Source organism: Cinclus cinclus, chromosome Z, assembly GCF_963662255.1.
Source record: "Cinclus cinclus chromosome Z, bCinCin1.1, whole genome shotgun sequence".
Lineage (NCBI taxonomy): Eukaryota > Metazoa > Chordata > Aves > Passeriformes > Cinclidae > Cinclus > Cinclus cinclus.
Window position 1 is genome coordinate 31,061,939 of NC_085084.1, and position 21,332 is coordinate 31,083,270.

The 21,332-nt window shown below is 40.1% G+C and overlaps 1 protein-coding gene across 2 annotated transcripts in view; it reads left to right on the forward strand.

Annotated features, from left to right (window-relative positions):
- The first annotated feature begins 453 nt into the window (after positions 1 to 453).
- GRAMD2B (GRAM domain containing 2B) overlaps positions 454 to 21,332 on the forward strand; it is a 41,313-nt gene continuing 20,434 nt past the window's right edge. For both annotated transcript variants that reach the window (XM_062513315.1, XM_062513314.1), the window contains exon 1: positions 454 to 578. In XM_062513315.1, coding sequence (XP_062369299.1) covers positions 454 to 578 — 125 coding nt within the window. The remainder of the gene's footprint in view (positions 579 to 21,332) is intronic.

The window sequence follows — 21,332 nt, forward strand, 5'->3', positions numbered from 1 at the left end:
ACATCAGGTGGATGTAGTCACTTCTTAAACATATACCAATACGTTAATCAAACTTGGATACTTAGAGATAGGTGGATAATTCACTAAGTAGAATTTATGGCAGGCCATGTTTCAGTTTTAGGTACAAACCTGAAAACAAAATGCAATTTGAAACAGATTTCTTGTTTTACACTCCTCAATTCATCCAAACAAGTTACTGTTAGTTATAATGAAAATTCAAAGACACATTTCACCTAGATTCGATATTATTGTGTTCAAGTAAACTTCTGAAGTGCTGCAGGTAAAAAAGAAAACTCCCTTATGATATCACAACACTACGTTACTCATTAACTGATTTTTGAACCTGGTCTGGAGTCACACGAAGACAGCACTTCCTACAGCAGTGAAAGGCTGTGCGTTTCAAGGATTGCTCTAGGATTGAACTTGACTAACTCTGCAGCTAGCTCCATTAAAATGCTGAAAAAAGGAAGCTCCTATGAGGACTCCGTTTTCCATTCTGAAAGTCAGAACAGCTTCCGAAAATCAAGTAATGACACCCCAGCCAGTCCTACGGAGAGTGTTGGATCAGTATTTATAAGGTAATTCTCAATATGTTTGAGTGCTTTTTATGTGCCTTATAATGAGGGAACAGGGCAGCAACATAAGAGAGTACTGAGACAAGTGCACTAACAAAAATACTGATATAAGGAAGCTTAAAATGAGAAGGAAATGTGGATCAGTATTTATAAGGTAATTCTCAATATGTTTGAGTGCTTTTTATGTGCCTTATAATGAGGGAACAGGGCAGCAACATAAGAGAGTACTGAGACAAGTGCACTAACAAAAATACTGATATAAGGAAGCTTAAAATGAGAAGGAAATGCACACAGAGATGGTAATTTCACATATCTTATTGATTACACTAGGAAGGGGAGTATACTGTAAAGGAGAAACTTGTGATGGAGGACATAAGGGTATTGTTTTCTCCTTCCTTATCTATTGACACTGAAATAGGGCTTTGAATGCATATAACACTATATACTAATAAAATTCAAGTTTTAAAGTGAACTCTATGGGATTACCCAAATGCCTATAATATTTGATCTCTGTACAAAACAAATGTAAACTTTGTTAGATCAGGGAGTTTAACAAAATATTTTCATGTGTGTTTTGGCCTAAAGGAACTCCATAATGTTTATTAAACTAATTTTCAAGATAAGTGCCACCTTATTCACAAGAAATATTCATGGAAGTAGAAAACTTGGTAAATGAATCCTGGTAAAGATATACCTGATAGAACACTGGGGGGGGGGGGGGGGGGGGGGGAAGGGGGAAAGAAGCCTTAGGGGAAATCTGTGTTCTTAATTTGGAAGGGTGGACTTGTTGAATTGCAAATTCTCTCTGTGGTGGAATTCATTGCAATGCGGAGTTTTGGATAAATCATCCATGTTTTCGACAGCACAGAAAAATGAGGCAAGGCAATGAGAGGACGAATGGCACTTAGTGCTTATCCTTCCTCACCTAATGCAGGAGCAAGACAAGTGAACACCCACAGTACTTATGCCAACCCATCAATAATAGAATAGTTTAAAAAGCTATTCAAAATATCATTAAACATTTATTGGTTCTTAATCTGCTTGGAAATTATTTGCCAAGAGCTGGTCCTTAATTGTTGTATGGTGCCAAACAATCCTGAAGAGTGATTTGGAACCCCTACACAGTCTTTGAGTGGCTGAATTATATCTCTTTGTGGCTGTAAACAAATTCTTTATGTGAAGTGACAGATCTTATCACTAATTGGGTGACTACTATAAAAGAGTCTGTTGACCTAATTTTTTCTCTTTTGAAATATTATTAGAGCTTTTTAATATCATATCTGCATGTCATCCTTTCTTCCAAATCAAATGTCAGAGATAATGTCCAACAGTTTGAACAGATAACAGAGAATCAGAAATTTTAAGTTATAATTAGAGCTGTCAATGACTCTTACCTAGAACTAATAACTTAGAGTTTATTCTTTAAAAAATCACATGACTTTTCATATGCCTCTTGATCTCATTTTCCAATTAGGTGTGGGATGTAAGTACATACAGAGCTATTTGGAGGGTAGCAACACAAGTTGGTGATTTTTAAGCACTTCCTAATCTGGACAATATAAATTTTATCCTCCTTTCTGTGGCCTGTGCAGAACACTGGGCAGACAGAGCTACCTACTCTTATATTTCTCACTAAATAACCAGTACAGAAAAAGCTCTCATATATGCTCTGCGGGCAATGTGACCAGGCCTTGCAAAGAAGAGAGTCCTTTACCCCAGATTTCTCAATAATCAACCTGCCTGCCAAGCATTGAGTGGTAGGGGCAGGCCTCCTAGAAAACCAGTTTACTCAGTTGCTGGTTCAGTAAGGATAATATGATCATAAAACCCTGCTGTGAAACTATACGTCTATCAATAGCAGAGATGGAGCAGTAGGCTGCAAATGCTAGACAATCTAATAAGAAGGATGCACGATAGCACACAATGAGCTAGATGGACTGAGCTCTCACCAAAGCTGCTTTTCATGTGCTTGTCACAGTCATGATACATTTATTGAAAATGAGCCACATGAAAAATCATGGAGAATGCTTTTTGAGAAAAGTAAATGCAGGCTCTGAATTTTTCGGTACTATTTTCATAGAGTTCTATCTATTTGGAGTATATTTTCTATATATGAAGATGCACCCACAGAGAAAATTTACTACATTAATGATCGTTCTTGTTCATTCCAATTATTCATGCCTGAGGACAAAAAACTGACTATATGCCTAAGTTTTTATACACATCTGTTTTCACCTCACTGTAATAGGCACCATGTGGATGAGCATGAATTTGGCAGAAACCAGGGAGTCATTAACTTTTCATAATGGGGAGCTCGCGGTTTATCACCATGGCAGCATGTTATTCCTGACATACAGCAAAACTGATTTCAGAAGCAAATTAAGACTCTGGACCTAAAGCTGTCAGCCATACATTATCAATCAGAAATTTTTATTGATAAAAGTCCTGCCCACATGTCTTTGCAGCATTTTATCAGTATGAATGTATAGAGCTGTTCTGACATCAGAACAAAACATTTCTCAGTAGGCCAGAACAAAATATGGGCCATAAAAATAGTGATCTCCAGCTCCCATTTGGAGCCCATCCCTATAATATGAGTAAATACCTCCATCCAGTTCTCTTAAAGCTTAGAAAAACCTCAAGGCTTTTGCATAATCCTCAGAAAAAAAATCAAACATATTAAACACAAAGAAATTAGTTTTTTCAGCAATCTAGACCACCAGTTCTGTGAATGTCAGAATGCTATATATATTTACACCAATCCTAGCAATAATCACATTGAAGTTTATATATTAAATGCTTGTAAAAAAAAGAAAAACATCAGCGGTTGTCAGTAACATTAACATTAGTAAATATTTTTTTAAAATTATAGAAAAATGTACAGCCTGGAGAGGTTTGTTTTCTAAATATCTCATGAAAATGGAAGTCAAAAAGGACTCTAGCCCTGACCCAGCAGCTCATTTGGTGCACTCCAATACACACATAACATAAATACAGTACTCACATTTTGCATCTGTGATCTGGCATTAATATTTACCTATCTTTTGCATACCACAAAATAACAGAAAAAAATCTGTAGTAACTAGTAACATAAACCTTAATATGGTTTTATTACAGATGGGTTTTTTTTGGACACAAAAAGGAACCCTACATCCAGATTTCCTCTCTAAAGATCTTTTTGACAGAAAGCTTTTTTAAAGGAAATTCTGTATTGAAATTATACCATTCTGAATCTTCCCATGTACTGTTGTAAGACTGAGGCTTAGCTCAGACTAATTTAAGAAGTCACGTTAAAAAGATATGTAGGCATATACCACCTTCTAAAAGGTGTGCTGCTTTTATAACTCAGTTATGAATACCTGAAACACTTGCAACCACCTTACTGATCAATGGCTTGGATCTGGGATTTGGCATTCAGCTTTTGTAGCCTGACTATGAAGACGTATTTGCACTTCTTTTGGTTACTTTTCCCCCCAGAGTAATGTTCTAAATGAGACAGAACAGTAACTGTTCAAGCATAGTCAAATACCTTATTATTCACAACCCCATCTGATGTAAAAACTGTGAGAAAACTGATAAGGATGATTAATTCTTTCACATTATCGTGTGTTCCTCACTTTAACCTTCCTCTTCTAAAGGTAAGAACAAACCTTTCCTAAGCTTCTGGCAAGTTTGGGCACTATATTTTCTTGTGGAAGATTCAATTTATCCTTAAATAAGACAGATTTCATTTTCTTACATACTTAATATACCATACTGCTGCACTTCAGAGACAACCAGACGACTAAAGGTTTTTTCAACAAAATGATCAACATATTTAGATAGAACATGGATGTCTGCATGCACTCAGGCATATGTGGCTCCAAAAAGGACCCACATGTATTCCTCTATGATACACAGATTGAGTAATTACATACATGCATGCACCTTATTCATTAGATACACATCATCTGTTTGATACCCTAAACATACAGCTGTAGCTGGACTGAAATTTTTGTCCAAGTCATCTGTATACAGAGATGTCACACTTGGATGTTGTCCAGGATTTCCTTGGATATTTATAATCAGAAGATGACAAACCAAGCTAATGTGACTCATAAGAGTAGAACAAGCAATACTTGCATTTATCTCTTTTAACATAGCTGGACAATATATTAAATGACAATATATATTTCTTTTATTAAAGTTGAAAATATCTTTTTAAAATTATAAATGGAGAAGGTGGATTTTCCTACCATGAGATTTCATACAATCATTTTAAATGACAAGATCTAGGCATCACAGTATTCTAATATGTTAGCATTGCCATTCATGAGACATCCAGGCCAATATACTGCATGAAAACATACTATAACTGCTCTTTTGGTTTTTTTTATCATGAGCTAAGAGGAGACACTGACATGTTTTTCAGCAAAATGCCAATAAGCTGAGTGCTTTTTCACAGCTAACAAAACTGAACTGTTATATACCACAAGGTTGCTTTTTCCAGACTGAAAGAAAGCTGCCATGAACAATTTGGATGCAGATGAATATTCCTTTATTTCAACGGTTCCACTGTGTTTCACCATTAACCCTCCCTCTCATACCATTCTTTTGATCACCATGGCCCAGTAAGACACAGTGGTGAGGCTCACAGGATGCACTCTGTCTTCTGTGACTCTACACAGGTCACTTTGAAGGTCATTGGCTCTAAAATGGCAGTAAATGTACTGACGAGTACCTGTGCAATGTGTTACATGCTCACTGATAGGTGGGCTGACACCATACTACTAATACTCCAGAAGTTTTGTGTGGCTGTCACTCTCCTTTGTCCTGCTGGGTGTTACAGCAGCAGAGTGTAGTGCAGTCTCATTCACCCAACTGCTCCAGCACTGAGCCAAAAAGAAAGAGCCCTGGCATTCATCACCATTTGTGATTAGGGCTCCAACTAGCTTTCATTCAGTCCAGCTTACTCCATTTGCTACATGCATTGCACCATCCAAAGGGGAGTTCAACCAGTACAGTAATCCGGGCTACCTTAAACAAAAAACAGGAATTGATAGTCAGATAAGACTTCCAGTAAACAGCTCAGAAGAAAAATATTGCCTGATATGGGTATCTATAAAGTAATCTCAAATTTTAAAAGTAAATAAATTACTAAATTCTTAACCAAGACAAGGAACAAGACTCAACTGGCCAAAACTGGTTTTCACTCCTTACAAAATCACACCATTCACTGTGTTCTGGCCCTAGTTATCTGCCACAGACTATTTTGGACCTTGGCTCAATCTATTCTGAGCATACTTCAGATATGCTGAGTAACTTGAACACTGTTTTCAAACATTTCTGCTTGAGTCAGGAGTATCATCAACACCAGCTCAGATCAGTATGGCTTTGTCTAGCAGCGTCTTATACTCTTCAAAGACAGAGTCTATAGCCTCTCCAAGAAACTTCTTCCAATGCTGCACCACCTTTTTAGTCCAGTTGTTTTGTTTTTTTCCTAGTGTACATCTCACAAGCTGGCTTCACTCTGATTTGTGGATGACTTGTGTGTATTCTAGAAATTAGATTTTTTTTCCCGTTTCAACATCTTTCCAAATGTCTATTAGTTTGTGTCTCATACTATCAGAGCTCCTATTTCTATAGTATCTAACCTAAGACTGCTTTACTATTACAGTTACACAATAAGGACTTAGCAGGTCTTTCAACATTTAATGGCTTCCAAGACATTTGCATACCTTTCACAGAATCCTACCAATGCAGAATATCATAAAGAAAACTGAAGACAAGACATATATTTTGACCTGTTAGGGAAAAATACTGGTAACAGGCACTATTGAAGCTGTATTTCTTAATACATTTTTACACCTGCAAAGAAACATAGAATTGAGAGAAATGTGCTCAAAGTACACAGAATGCCTGTAACCACTTTATTGATTTTCTGCTTTATTTCTTTCCAAGGAACTTTCCTCACATTCAGGCATGCTGATACTCACCAGATTAACTGAAAAATACTTTATGAGCAGCCAAAATGACTGTACTGAAATAAAATTTGTTGATTAAGACAATCTCTAACACAGTCCGTTCTCAGCTAGATTGTCTTTTTCATCATCCAACAGCAATATCCTAGCCATGAATGTCCAGGCATGGGTAGCAGTTACATTGCTGCTGACTTTTCCAGTGTGTCTCATGTGTCTCATTAGGCTCTTTTACTCTCTTTCTTCATGTCCTTCAAGACACAATCCATAACTATTCTGATAAATTGAGGAAACAGATTGGAAAGGAAAAAAAAGAAAAACAAAAACATAGGAAAATGCACAAGGGATATGTAGATGGTCATACTTAGTAAAGTCTTACCATTTGTTGCCAATGTACTAGAGAACATCTCAGCTGACGTTTATAAAAGCTTCATTAGGTCATAGTGCTTGACTAAACCTGAGCCAGGCTCACACTGTTGAGAAACACAAACACTTTGCTGCAATATATGACCAGTGTATAGGACTGATGAAGTAATCTTTTAAACTACTCTCTACACAGCCTTCATTAGACTATTGGTGTCCAGTCTGGGGGATCATGCTTCACGAAATACCTGAACCTACAAGAGGTAGTTCATTGGAAGGAAAAAAAAAAAAAAAGTCCAAACCCACAATTTATAAGTTTTTTTCTGAGACTAAAGATAAGATGAAAATGAGGAGAAACAAGAGACAGGTTTTTCACTGTTTCTTCATATTGAATAAATTAAGAAGCAGTGGCTTTAGATCTCAGCAATAAGGATTCAAAACCATGCTGTGGGCTGAGGACAGACCCTACATAATAGCAAACACTGGAACTGGTGGCCTGAACACATTAATGACTTTTAAGAATGATTTAGACAGGAGTCTTGCCAGGAATGACACAGGAGTAGCAGGCCTTAACTTGGGACAGAGAGTGAACTCAATGAGTCAGTGAGTCTCTCTCCCCATTCTGCTTTTCTGTGATTTCATATGTATCTCAAATAATTTTATTTTGCAATGAAAGTTTTTTCTTACTGTTCCATCTCTAATTTGTTATCCTTTGCTGTGTTACACATAATATTGAAGGCCCTAATAACTGAAAACCCTGAATCCCCTCTAAAGTTTAATGTACTCGTCAGAGCAGGAACATGTGAATTTTTGTCTATACCACATCACCAGTACTGCAGGCATTAAAAAGTAATCAGTAACTTTATAGAACACTACTTTCTCTCGCCAATCTGCCCTTCAGCAGTCAGAGAAAAACACAGTTTAGATTTTCTCACAAGTCTCGGCTGGAGCTTGATCCTCAAATATTTGCTTTAGTGTATCTGTATATATGAGCAATTATCACAGTATAGTAAAACATCTTTTGTGCTTTTTTTTTTCTTTTTTTGTAGGACTTGATCATAAATAAAAGCTTATGGTCTTCAAGTGTATTCCACCCACATGAGCATTGCACATTTGCTTGTTTAATATAAGGCATTCCTCCCTGAATATTACTGAGAATCCTGGTATTCAGAGTTTTATCCCTCAGGAGTGTCCCGTCTCATTCTGGCAGCACCTTGTACAGCTTGACACAGGTTGGCCACAGAGTTTCTTTTTCAAATCCTCAAAAAAAGCTATAGTCCTGGTTCATTGTTTATTACTTCCACTGTCATTATCAGATAACAGCAAGCTGGACTCAGAACATGTGTATCGGCAATCTGCCAAAACCAAGTCTCTGACATGAGTTAAGATACTGTGATATGGAAGAAATTACTAAGCAAGGATTCATTTTTTAGCATCAAGGCTTTAGGCAGCAATTTATTTGATGCCTAAATCAATTGCCTTAATCAATTCTTCTGCACTAAATGACGAGACAGATTTATTTAAATCAGAGAGCTGTGCACACCTTGAGAACGGGAGCCAGATGAAAGTACAAGAGACACTGAGCTCCAGGACCAAGCGACTCCTTTCTAGTTCGTGCACCACTGAGGTAAAGACAGGAACCTCTGGCAAGGAATGAACAAAATGGTGGTAGCATTTATCTCCTAAACAGATGGTTAAACACGACAGACTTAAAATCTAAGCACTCAAAAGAAAGCAAATTTTATTTATTCAAATGTCTAAAAGTCAGATTCTCACCTACTAAAACCAGTGCTTCTGCTGAACTGCGTATAGTTAGTTACATAGGAATTATTCAACCACAAGTCCGCCTCGAAATTAGGACTAAATTAGCAAACACTATTTTAGTGCAATGAAAAGCCTCCAAAAACAAGATGAGGGGTAAGAAGTCACTCTTCCTAATGATTCCAATCCTCCTGTGCATGCCTTGTTTGTGCACACTTACACAAGGTTTAAGGGTACCTAAAACCTCACACAGGCTGCTGTACCCAAGAAAAGGGCCTGAACAGACACATGATGCCTTCCACAGTTCTCTCAGTTCCAGCTCTGTTCATAGTCCAGGCAGCTGAAACGGCTCCTATTTTGCTATGGTTGGATAAATGAGATGCAGTTACATTGCCACAGGCTGTGTCTGGTGTGAGAGGACGGGAGAGGCTCTACAAAGTAGTGCCAAGTGCAGTCAGGTACTCCATGGGGAAGAACAGCAGCAATCAGTGTTTCACACGTACAGGGCCTAACAGGCTGAATAAACTCTTGTAAATTAAATCTCATTTCTTTTCCAGATGTGCCGTGACTTTTATGCTAAATACTACCTGAACATTAGTTAATGGTGTCTCTCAGAAATACAGGCATTTTAAATGTCTTCCTTTCTATGCATCTTAGCACATAGTCTTTAAATTTTCCTGTAGTGGAGCTAATTAAACCCACTCAGTCTAGCAAAAATAATACAGCAATCTCACATTTTTTGCAGGTTCTGTGTGCCCAAGCAGCTATGGCAGTCTTGAGCCACTTTGCCATTAACACCTCTTTCTCATCACTGATTTCCTGGAAGTATTGCAACAATACCTAAACCTTGTTTCTTGCACCTCCTAAAGACTAAGTATTCAAAGATGATTTATTTGCTACATACACTTTTCAATCTGAAATGTACATAAGTATCTATCTCCTACACATATATTCATTAAAAGAAACCATTCTACTGAACATATTCTCCCTTCAGCTCATTTGAATAGTCAGCTGTTGGGAAGTTATTCTATTACTAATTTTATTAAAATATTAAAACAGACCTCTATCTAGACATGTTACTTTGAACTGTCATCCCAGGATTTTCTCTCTTTTGATAGCATACTTACAACCACAGAGTCCATCTTAGCTCTAGGAAAACACACTTTCACCAAACTGAAACCTAACTGGAGTATGAACCAGGTAGTAAAAACTTTTTTCATATGTACATTGATAGTTTGTGCCTGCCATGCAAGATGACTCGTGTCAAATGCTGCCTTAAATCTAACCTTCCTGAGGGCAGTCAACTTGCCCCCAACTCTGCCAGCACAGGCCCAAGGAAGGCTAGGGGTAAGCCAGCTTGCTGGTTTTTTGCACAGTATTAAGTAATTTTTTCAGAGTTAGTAGAAATGAAACAAGGGCAAGTCCCATCTGGAATTAAATCTGGACAATGTTGACAAAAAACAAGAAGAATGTCTTTAAATACATCAGTAACAAAAGCGAAACTGAGAAGATGCAGAGAAGGCAAAGTTACTGAATGCTTCCATTATGAATCCCTTACTGTATTACTCCACTGGTCTTCACTGGCAAGACCACACCTCAGGAATCTCTGACCCAGGAGACCAGGATAAAGGAATGGCAGAAGCAAGACTTTTCCTTGGTCAAAGAGGATTGGGTTAGAGAATACCTAGGATAATTCAACATACACAAGTCTGTGGGCCCTGACAGGACGCACCCAAAAGTGCTCAGAGAGCTGACGGACATCATAGCTATGCACCTTATGGTCATTTTTGAAAGGTCATGGGAATCAGGACTAGTGGCTGAGGACTGAAGAAAGCAAATGACACCCCAGTTTTCAAACGGGGCAAGAAGGAGGATGCAGGGAACTATCATCCAGTCAGCCTCACCTCAGCCCCTGGAAAGCACCTCATTCTCTGTGGATAGAGGCCACCTCTCTCCACAGGAAAGACAAGAAGGTGATCAGGAGTGGTCAGCATGGATTCACTGAAGACAAATCATGCTTGCCCAAACTGGTTGCCTTCCACAATAACACAACTACCTGGATGGATGAGGGGAGAGCAGCAGATCTTGTTCTACCTCGACTTCAAGGCTTTCGGCACAGTTCCTAACAATGTCCTCACAGGCAAACTCAGGGAGAGTGGACGGGATGAATGGACAGGGAGGTGGATTGAGAACTGCTGAACAGCAGATCCCAGAGATCATAGTCAGTGGCACAGGCTCTAGCTGGAGGCCTGTCTGTGGTGGCTCATCCCAAGGTCCAGCACTGGGCCCATTCTCGTTTAACTTATCCAACAGTGACCTGGATGAAGGGGCAGAGACCTCCTCAGCAATTTCACTGACAACACAAAGTGGGAGGAGTGGCTGATAGCCCAGAGGGCTGTGCAGCCCTTCAGAAGGACCTCGACAGCCTGGAGAGATGGGCAGAGAGGAACCTCCTGAAATTCAGCAAAGACAAACGCAGGGTCCTGCACCTGGGGAGGAACAACCCCAGGCACCAGCACAGGCTGGGGGTGACCTGCTGGAAAGCAGCTCTGTGGAGAAGGAGCTGGGGGTTCTGGTGGACAATAAGCTCCCCATGAGCCAGCAGTGTGCTCTTGCAGCCAAGCAGGCTGTTGGTATCCTGGGCTGCATTTGGAAGAGCACTGCCAGCAGGTTGGAGGATGTGATCCTGCTCCTCTATTTGGCCCTGGTGAGGTCTCACCTGGAGTGCTGTGTCCAGTACAGGGTCCTTCAGTACAAGACCAGGAGCTCCTGGGGATGTCCAGGGAGTTACTAAGTTGATCAAGAGACTAGAGGACCTCTCTCCGGAGGAAAGGCTGAGAGAGCTGGCTTTGGTCAGCCTCAAGAAGGGACAACTGAGCAACAACATCAATGTCAGCAGGTACCTGAAGGAAGAGTGCCAAGGGGACAGAGCCAGTCAGTGGTGCCCAGCAATAGGAGAGGCACTGGGCAGAAACTGATGCACAGTAAGCTCCACTTGAACATGAGGAAGAATATTTTACCGTGCAGATGACCACAAACTGGAACAGGCTGCCCAAAGAGGTTGTGGAGTCTCCCTTGCTGGAGATATTCAAGAACCATCTGGACACAATCCTGTGCATATACACAAGGATAGTCCTGCCTGAGCCAGAACGATGGACCCACTGGTCCCTTCCAACATTACCCGTTGTGTGGTTTTGTGATTTTTTTCTGTGCAGACAAAGCAGCTTGGGGTGCTGCTGTTGAGAAAGGAAGCATAACCACCTACTCATCTGCTCAAGATGTAAACCCGCAGATGGAAATACCAGCTATGCACTTCAGAAGTCCTCATTAGGAGAGCAGTCCAGAGCCCAGTATCAATATTTGGACTACCTCCTGCTTCCACGAGTCACTGGGGAAGTGTGCTGCCAGCAACAGGGCCCCAGCCACCGCCCCCTTCCCCTCCGGGACCACGTCCATGTCAAACCGCGTATATCCTGTACCCCCGTATAAAACATTAAGGATGGCTTTTGTTGGAGCCGGCGTCTCACGCGACAGCGTCCCGACTGAATAATTTAAAGTTCGTAAGGGATCGGCCTCACGGGGAGCGAGGGGCCGCATCGGTCACAAGCTCCGCGGCGCGGGCGGCGCCGGGCCCGGCCGGGCGGGCCCAACCGGTTTGCGGCGGCTCCGGCTCCGCCGGCCCCGAGCGGCCGCGGTGGCGGGTCCGCCCCGGGGCGGGGCGGTGAGGGCGGAGCGGGCGGCCCAGCCCGGCCCGGCCCGCCGGCGGCGGAGTGCCTTGCGGCGGCGTGAGTGGCGCTGGCCGTGCCGATGGTGCTCATGGCCGAGCCGCGATGCGATGCGGAGGAGCCGAGGGCAGCGAGGGCCGCCGGCCGGCGGGACAACAAGGGCGCTCCGCGGCTGTGAGTAGTGTAGCCCCCGGGAGAGGGGCCCCGCGAGGGGCTGTGCCCGCCGGGCAGAGCCGGGGCCGCGGGGAGCTGCGGGCGGGGGCGGTGGGGGACACCCCGAGCGGTGGGGCCGCGCTGCTGGGGGCGTCGGCCTGGAATTTCCCGGGGAAGAGTCCCCGAGGGGACTCCGCCCCCAGGCTTAAATCCAGCGCGGACACCCCTGCTCAGCCGGGACCCGCGCTCGAGCTCAGCGTTGAACTCCCAAGTTATAGTTTTAGGAGCAAGGTGTTAAAATATCGCTTCTAGTCATTTCATCCAACAGCCTGAAAATCTTTCTGAGCCGTGGCACGCAAATACAGTAGTTGCGCTTTATCGCTTAAGTGCGCGGGCTCCTGTGGAAAGCTGTGACCCTTTCCTCTGGGTGCCAGGAAAACCCAGAACTTTGTCGAAGTTTCACAAAGTCTGATACAGGCAAGAGACATTAAAATGGGAGTTCATTCTGACATCCCAGAAAGAGGAGGATGTCCCTTCTCGGGAAGGATGGTGGTCTTTTGCCCGTCCTGGCATGTTTCCCCACTGGGCTCCTCGCCCACCGTGGTCATATCCATTAATCACACTTCTGCTTTTTAACCTGAGAAATATTGAGCAGGTGAAGAGGTTGAAAATATTCTTCATGAGTAAGAGGAGGCCATGCTAGCTGGTAAAGGCTGTTTGCTTGGACTAACTGATGGAAGGTAGGGAAGTCAGAGTGCCCAGAAGGGTGGGAGGACTCCCCTGAGGCTTCTTATGATGACTGGGAACGTCAAGAGTTAAAAGTTCATCTCCTTCATTGGTCTCTCCTTCCTGCGGAGGTCTCAGGTTGTTCAGGTCCCTGTGCGCCGTGGCAATGACCATCACGTGAAAACGTTGCTGGAATCAGACAGCTGTCTGTTTCCATTACCAGGCTCCCAATTCACATGGGTCTTGGCAGTCCCAAGGACAGTGTTTGAGAAGTTAAGCGTCTGCAAAACAAGAAACTAAAACATGTGGGACTTTCTCCTCAAAAGAAATTTAAAAGAGTTAACTTGTTCCTAATATGAGATTATTTCTCTCCCCAAAGAACTTTTCTTCACAAATATTTATTCTTAAACGGCTTCCAGGAGAAAGGCAAACAGTTTACCAGCCGCTAGCTCTTTATTTTGAAACAAATGTTGGGAAAGTCTGTGTTGGTTTTTGGTTTTTTCCCCCAGCTGTTGTTGGGTGATCTCTAAGTAGGTGTATTCCTAAACTATGTATCACAGTGAAATCTGTTGCCAGAAATAACTTGCTTTTTAGAGAGCCCTGGGAATCAAAGTGTCTTTTAAGTGTCCTTTATCCTGTATGGTGTAATCACATCAGTGACTTCACACTACAAATGAAACATAAATCCCAGACCTTCTCTAGAGTCTTCTGACTTCAAACCTTGGATCCTGATCCCTGCACAGAATTATGCCAGTGAACCTAATGAAGTTCTTCAGGTATGCAAGATCTGTATCTGATTTTTCTATTGTAAACAGAACTAGTAGTCCAAGATAGTATATGGAGAGCTTGATCTTGGGGGCATTGCACATGCACAAGTAACTGACCATCTGTTTTGCCCCCAGGTGTTTAGTCTTTCAGTCCTTCATCAGTTAACAGTTTTAGAAACAAGGTCAGTCTTAGCCAGTGTGACAAACAGAGAAGTCTTACTCACTGTGACTCTTTAGGTTTTTTTAGCTATCAATTTTTGCTGTTCAGTAAGTGTCATGCAGGGAAGAGCTAGGCAGTCTGTTACACTTTAAGATACAGTGCTCAGCAGTAGTGGCCTGACCCGGGAGGGTGAAAAGACTGGGAGAGGAAAAGCAGAACTTGAAACACTTTGTCTTAAACTAGAAAATTGTTGAAATATTTGCTCTTTGGAAACAAAGTTGGAATTTAATTTCCAGCCTCATTTTACTGAGAAACTTGTCTGAGAAACTCTTGTGTTAATTTGATTGGGAGTTAACCTCACAAGCCAGGTATTCTTGGTTTGACTAATGTGAAGTTACAGGGGAGATTATTCAGCTCAAGAACAGAAGCATGACTTTTATTCAGCTGGAAATGAGATTGCTACAAGCTGTATTGTTGAAGATTTGGTTTTAGAAGATGTTGTATGCAAGTGTATGTGGATTTGGTGGAGTTTCGTTCTTCTCATGTACTTCCAGGGAACAATATGCAACTAAGAGAGCTCATGATGACCTCTATTTGAAAAAAAATGTTAGTGGGGTTATAGAGATTTATTGAATCTTTAGTGTTTTCCAAAGCTCCAGGGGAGAGAGATTCATGTGTGTAAAGAGATTTATGTGTATACAGTAACCTGTACTTCCTGGAGGTATGCTTAAAATGCTGCTCAGTTTAGAGATTAACTTCATAGATTAATGTGCTGCTGCTGCTACCATAGAGACTCCCTGAGGGATAGGTGCATCTGAAAGACTGAAGCTGTAAAAGAATTTTGGGTTGGTTTTTTTTTGTTTGTTTGTTTTTTTGGGGGGGGGTTTGTTTTCTTTTTTTTTTTTTTTTGCCAGAGTTTTTTTGGATTCGTTTTTCTTAAGTGTTTCAAGATTAGAAACTTGGAATTTTGTATTTATCCAACAATTTTCAATCAGTATTTTCATACTGATTCAGAAAATGGGCTACTCTCGGATGTTTATTGATACTTGCATATTTGCGAAGTTTCCAGTAGATCTCTGCAAGCTGTAACCCCAGAGATAACACTGTGTGGAAGATGGGCACGGTTATTATGCAGACCCAAAATAGTGATGTGCCAAAAGTTTGTCATTATGTGAATTCCTTCCAAGCAAATTAAAAAATTGTGGACAGAAAAAACCTTCCAAGTGGAGTTCCCTAACCATCACATCCTGATGTGGCCTTGGACCAAAAAGGAGTTAACCCTTGCACTGTATTTAGAGAATATTTATTTTTTTGACTGGAAAGTGGGGTGGGTTTTATTTGTGGTGGCACTTGACCTCCTGTAGAAGCTGTCAGCCCTGCTTCAGGGACAGCTGGTAGAACAGATGTTTGAGCATTAAAAATAAGAGTGTAGCACATTAAGGAGAAATGGCAGAGAAGTAATAGCAAGCAGTTCATATGCCTTGTCAGCATCCCTCTGCTTTTACCCATGCTTGCTTGTGACAAAGTCCATGTAGTACTTTCTGGTGCCACAGGTAATATTTGTCCTGGGATGATACAATCTGTCTGTGTAAGTGTGATGTGATGGGTTGCAGTATGGCAAGATTCTGCTAACATTAAGTGGCACATTCTGTCCCCTTATGGTTTACAGATTCAGGTAATACCCAATTACCAAGTGTAACTTACAGAATTGGAGAGACTTGGACTTCAGAGGCTGTAATATGTGGAAGGTTTTTAAATTTTTTTTTTTAGTGAAAATGCATTGCAGTGCTGGGGAAAATATGCTACTGCAAGCAGTGGAAAATGCTTGCAAGCAAATTGGGTACTTCTGGGCAGGGAGAATGTGATTTTTATGGTTTGTTTGTCTGGCATTCTATTCTACCCTAACAGATGTTTCTTAATAACTGTTTATCAGTTGATAAATTAAAACAAAATTAGTTGACTGACTTGTGCTTAATCAAAATTCACTATTTTTTTTGAAGTCTCTTATTTAAGAAAAATGCAAAATGCAGAGAAAAGAGGGAAAGTTATTTATTACTGACTTATCGTTTTATTTCTACTTTGATCTAGGTTAACTCCTTTCCAGTAGTCAAAGTTTTAGGGTGTTTTTTTGTTTGTTTTTTTAATTTTGTTTTTGTTTGTTTGTTTATTTGTTTTTGGTGTTGGGTTTTTTTTGCCAAGGAGAAAAGGTGTAAGTATGTACTTCGAGGGGATGAAGATACTAACATATACTAAGTATCATATTTTTTAATTGTTCCCTAGTATTTCTTCCTCAGTTTTATAGCAAAAGTTGTAACACATGATCTCTAGAGAAGGAGAGGCTTACAAATGAAGCATTTAAATTTATGGCGTGACAGGAGTGTTCGAGGTTAGGTTTGAACCTTCATTTCTTCATGATGATGTTTTTTGATCACTTCTGTTTTTTCCCTTTTTTCTCCCTGCCATTCCCACTTTGTTCACTTTATGTGCATGCTTAAGTTATAAAAGTAGCTTTTTAAAAATATTTTTTTCCATGTGTAACTGCATGGTATGGATCAGAGGAGTTTTTTTCTTTCCACCTAGCTGCCTCATGTGGCTAATGTATTTACTAGTTATATGGTATCTGTGAGAAATGCTTGTTAGGCAGCATGACTATAGCTTTGGGCAGCAGGATTTGTTGCTTTTATTTGAAAGGTGATGCATAAACATCCCATCACAGTATTGTCTTTTTACTTCCATCTCCATAAATATTTCAGTTATATGGTTAGAAATTATGTGCTTATCTAATGAGGCCACTGCTAAGATGAATTTTTTTTACGCTCTGTTCATAGCTCTTACAACGTCCACATATATCCTTTCCAATGAATCTTCTCAGACGTGTGCTACTTTAACTAAACTTTTACCTAGTACTGAGTGTCTTTGCCTCTGTCCTTGAAAAATAGCACACTAAGGTTAGGGATGTTAATAAGCTCCAGAAAGAGTGGCAGGAAATAATATGTAGGCTGCAGACAGGCAGCAGACAATTTCAGCAGAACAGGGAACATAGAGTCAGACCTGAAGCCTTCACCCTCTGTGGACAGAAGAGAGAAACCTAGCTATCTGACTATGAAACAGCAGTTATGTACATTCCCCCATAAATCCAGCCATATCCTGGCATGTCCTACACATGCCTCAGTTTAGCCCTCTGGCTATGGTTCCAGTCTGTTTCTGAAAGACAGACCACATAGGCAAAAGGCTATTGATATACTTCTGTAGCTGCCATCCATGCTATACTAGTTCAAGAAGAGCTGTTTAGATTTATTCAGCCTCTTTCTCAACAAGAAGGAAGTTTGTGTTACAAAAAGACCAGTAAATAACAGAATTACATGTATTCTATTTGGTTTTGAAAAATTTTAAAATACATGTAAACATGCTATGGCCAGCGTAGGAGAGAGTGTGTTTTGCCATGGAGGACAGCTTGTGGCCAGTGGAAAGGCTCAGACTGAAGACTCAGGCTTTGGGAGCATTCAGACTCAGTGTCATGGTTACGTAGAAAAATAGAAACGAAATGGTGAAAACAGAAAATCCAGTTGTCCTTAGCAGGTGTCTGGCTACCATGTGTCACATCTGATTCTAATAAGACTGCCTTTTTCCAAGACACTGGAAGGAAAATGGTTCCTTATATTCAGTGTCACAGTCAAAGGCACTCTTGTGGCTGGTGTTGGTTAGACCCATTGTTGGGAGCTAGTATTTCCTAGTGTGAAATAGTAGCTTTTGTATTCAATTATCCACATTGTTCTGATCTTTTCCATGAACACATGAGCGGGTCTGTAAGAGTAGTCATAGGTTGAAAAGATAATAAAGGGAAGTTCAGCATTGTCAGATCCTTGGTGAATGGTTCACTTCTGTCCTTGGTGAAATGTGTGATGATATGTCAAAAATGTACTCTAGTATTCCTTGAAACTTGGAATTTTTTCTCCTTGATTAGTGTTGCATTTTAAACAAGGAAAGCATGATAAAGCATAGTAGATAAACACAATGAGAAGTTAATTTTCATTTCATTGTTTTTCATTTGGCTTTGTTGTGCACTAATCTTGCTGGGGAACCTCAAATAAGTGTAAATAATATATATGTAGGAGCAGGATGTAACATACTTTAAGCAGGGAAATCTTATCAATCTTACCAGTGCCAGTTTTCAAAGACACTGCTTTATGAGAAAATCTAACCCTCCTTCTCTTTGCATATAACCTGTCAAAGAAGAATCAAAATTATGTTTTTCTCATGTACATTGATTAAAACAATTTTGTGCAGCTTAGTGAGTCATTATTTCTAAACGTATCATAGAACAGAAGCTGCTGGTCAAGAGTTTTGTGGCAGCTTCACTTTTTAGCAGCAGAGAATAGAATAAAAGTGTTGATAAGATTGTTACCAGATCTCTGCTTTCATCTCTAACTGTATTCTTAATAATGGTTGTTAATATAATTGCAGGTGCCTGGTTTTTGTTGGGTTTTTTTAATTATTATTTTGTTTTTTGGGATTTATTATGGTTTTTGTGGGTTCTCTTCTATTTTCTTAAGTATTTGAGTCTGATGTAACTGCTTAGGTTTTTTTTTCAAAAGCACAATTAATGCAAAAAAACTGGCATCCAAGTTTTGCAGTATGTTCAGGTATATTTCTCTGGAGTTCTTCTTCCAGAAGCCAGAGGTGCAGCTTCAGGAAACTCCACCAAACCTTTATACTTATTCTGTGGTGATCAGGCCTCATTTGTAAAGATGCTTTTATTTTTTAATAGATATGTATTGTTTCTGCCTGAGTTAAGGAACAGCTCTGATTGATAGATGCTTATGTGGTGGTATTGAACATACAAATTGTATATAGATGCAGTATTTATCTTTTTAATTGAATTTGGTATTGAACAATTGGTAGACCTGGAACTTAAGTGCATTTTCTCTCTTTTTTTGCACCCTGAACAAGTGATAAATCAGGAAATTTTTCTTTTCCCTTTCTCCTGTCACATCTGGAAGCTAAAGATAAAAATGTGAGTTAAGACTGTATGCTTTGTTTTCATTATGCTTTAATTTACTTGTGATTCTATTTTTGTCTTGCTTTGAGTTAAAAGATTGAGTAGGCTAGAACTAGGAGAGATGAAAACAGTTTCTTCTAAAGGATGCAAGCAGGTTGAAGAATGAGAAAAAGATATGCTCCCATCCAAAGCAGAGGTGAATGAGTGTATTTTACTTTTCTTTTTTTGTCTCCCAAGAAATGTGTCTGTCAAAGATTTCTGTAGTGTGCTAGATTTGACTATGACTATGTTCAAATAAATAGTAGTTGTCATCCTACTGGAACTCCCATGGAAACTGTGTGATGGGGATCTTGTGGAGTTGAGTGAAGATATACGAGAGGGCTTTTGCTTTTTGAAGTGGATATATGAAACGGAAACTCTTGAGAAGACAAGAGAGTTAAATGGCTTGTGTTCCTGTTCTAGTGTTAACTTAGTAAAATATCTTGTTATAGTGTCTCTTGTTTCAGAGCACAGGGAATTCTTCTGTGTTTTTTTTTTTCTATGGAACATGATAGCAGTCTGGTTTTGATTAGACAGGGAATACAGACAGTTAATAATAGATGGTATTTAGAGCAGAGAATTTACATACTTGCTAATGACGTCTGCAGTGTCACAGTGATCTTGCTGATGTCCAAGTGGCAAGGCAGTGTGAAACTTGATCTAGTTATTATGTGAAATGTCTATTCAGTTGAGGAGAAAAACCTGGCTTTCTCTGTCCTTAACAGTGTTGGAGGGGTTTCTGTTCAGTATTAACTCCAAAATTTAATTTCTGTTTTTAAAAAAGACATTGCAACACAAACATATTAAACTATTCACAGGTGAGTAATTGTGTTCCAAGAGATAGATGTGGAATAGAACGCAGTAAGCATTTCTGCAATTAAGTAGCTTGATATGTAAATTTAGTTTCAGGTTTTGAGGAATTCCTAAAGAATTGGTTTCATTTCTCTTTTGATGCCATCTGACATCAAGATTCCAGCTGTGCCTATAGTTGTGTTTAAACCTAGAAATGTGTAGAGAAGCACGTGGTGTATGTGCCAGTGTGCCCATCCATATGTATGTTTTACACAGTTAATGTGCAGCTGTGTAACTCTGCCTCCATTATACTATGTTTGGCTCTGATCTCATGAGAGGAGAATTAGCCTGCTCCCTGATCAACCTGAGGAAGTTAAATCTCAGTCTGGTTCATACCTATTCACACTGACAAACTGACCTTCTCTGTCATGCAGGGCTTCGTATCTCCACACCATCATTAATGCTTTGCTGCTCTCTGTATTTGATATAAATACATCTGCTGTCTGTAGATTAACTATACAAAAGACATACAAAATCCTGCAGTTCAGAATTGGCTGCTTTATTTCCTTCAGGTTTCAGCCCTAAGTACAAGATGTGTACTTGGAATTATACAAATACCAAATAGATACATTTTGTCAGTCGAACATCTATTATAGCAGTTGTTAAGCAGCTTTCTGCCCCTTTTTGATTAGAGTAGCTGTAGCTCATATTCTGCCTGTTTTGATAGTTTCGGATTCTTAGTGATAGTCAGTGTTTGGCTGTCCATTTACATGGTAAGAATGGTATATAGTCTTCAAAGTAGATTAAATCACAACATTATTTTGAGAAATTGCTTCTGGGAGATGTGTTATCTTGCATAAACAGTGCTGTGTGCCACATAACACTAGAGCAAGGCTGTAGAGCTACTGGAGCATTTTGCTTCTAAGTGACCAGACTGTACAGACAGGACTTAAATCCTCAATTTGAGCATTGTTGATATTTTTTTTCCAGTATGGAGACCATTCTAATCCTATATGAAGAGGACAGCCAGAGAGTTTACAGTGGAAAGGTATTTTCTTTAGTCCAGGTGTGAAGTAATTGAACTGTGTACAGTATAAATGCAAGCTCATCAGATAAAGCACTCCAGAATCTGATTACACATGCAAAAAAGGTTTGCTCAGACTGCTGTGGCATAGAAAAGTTCCAGTAGAATGACAGGACATGTCTTCTGAAGGAAAACTTTAACACTTTAGTCCTAGCAAAAAGTAGTTTGAGATGATTGCTTCTCTAACACATGATAGATCAAGGACAGTAAGTGCTTAGGAGGAGACCTGTG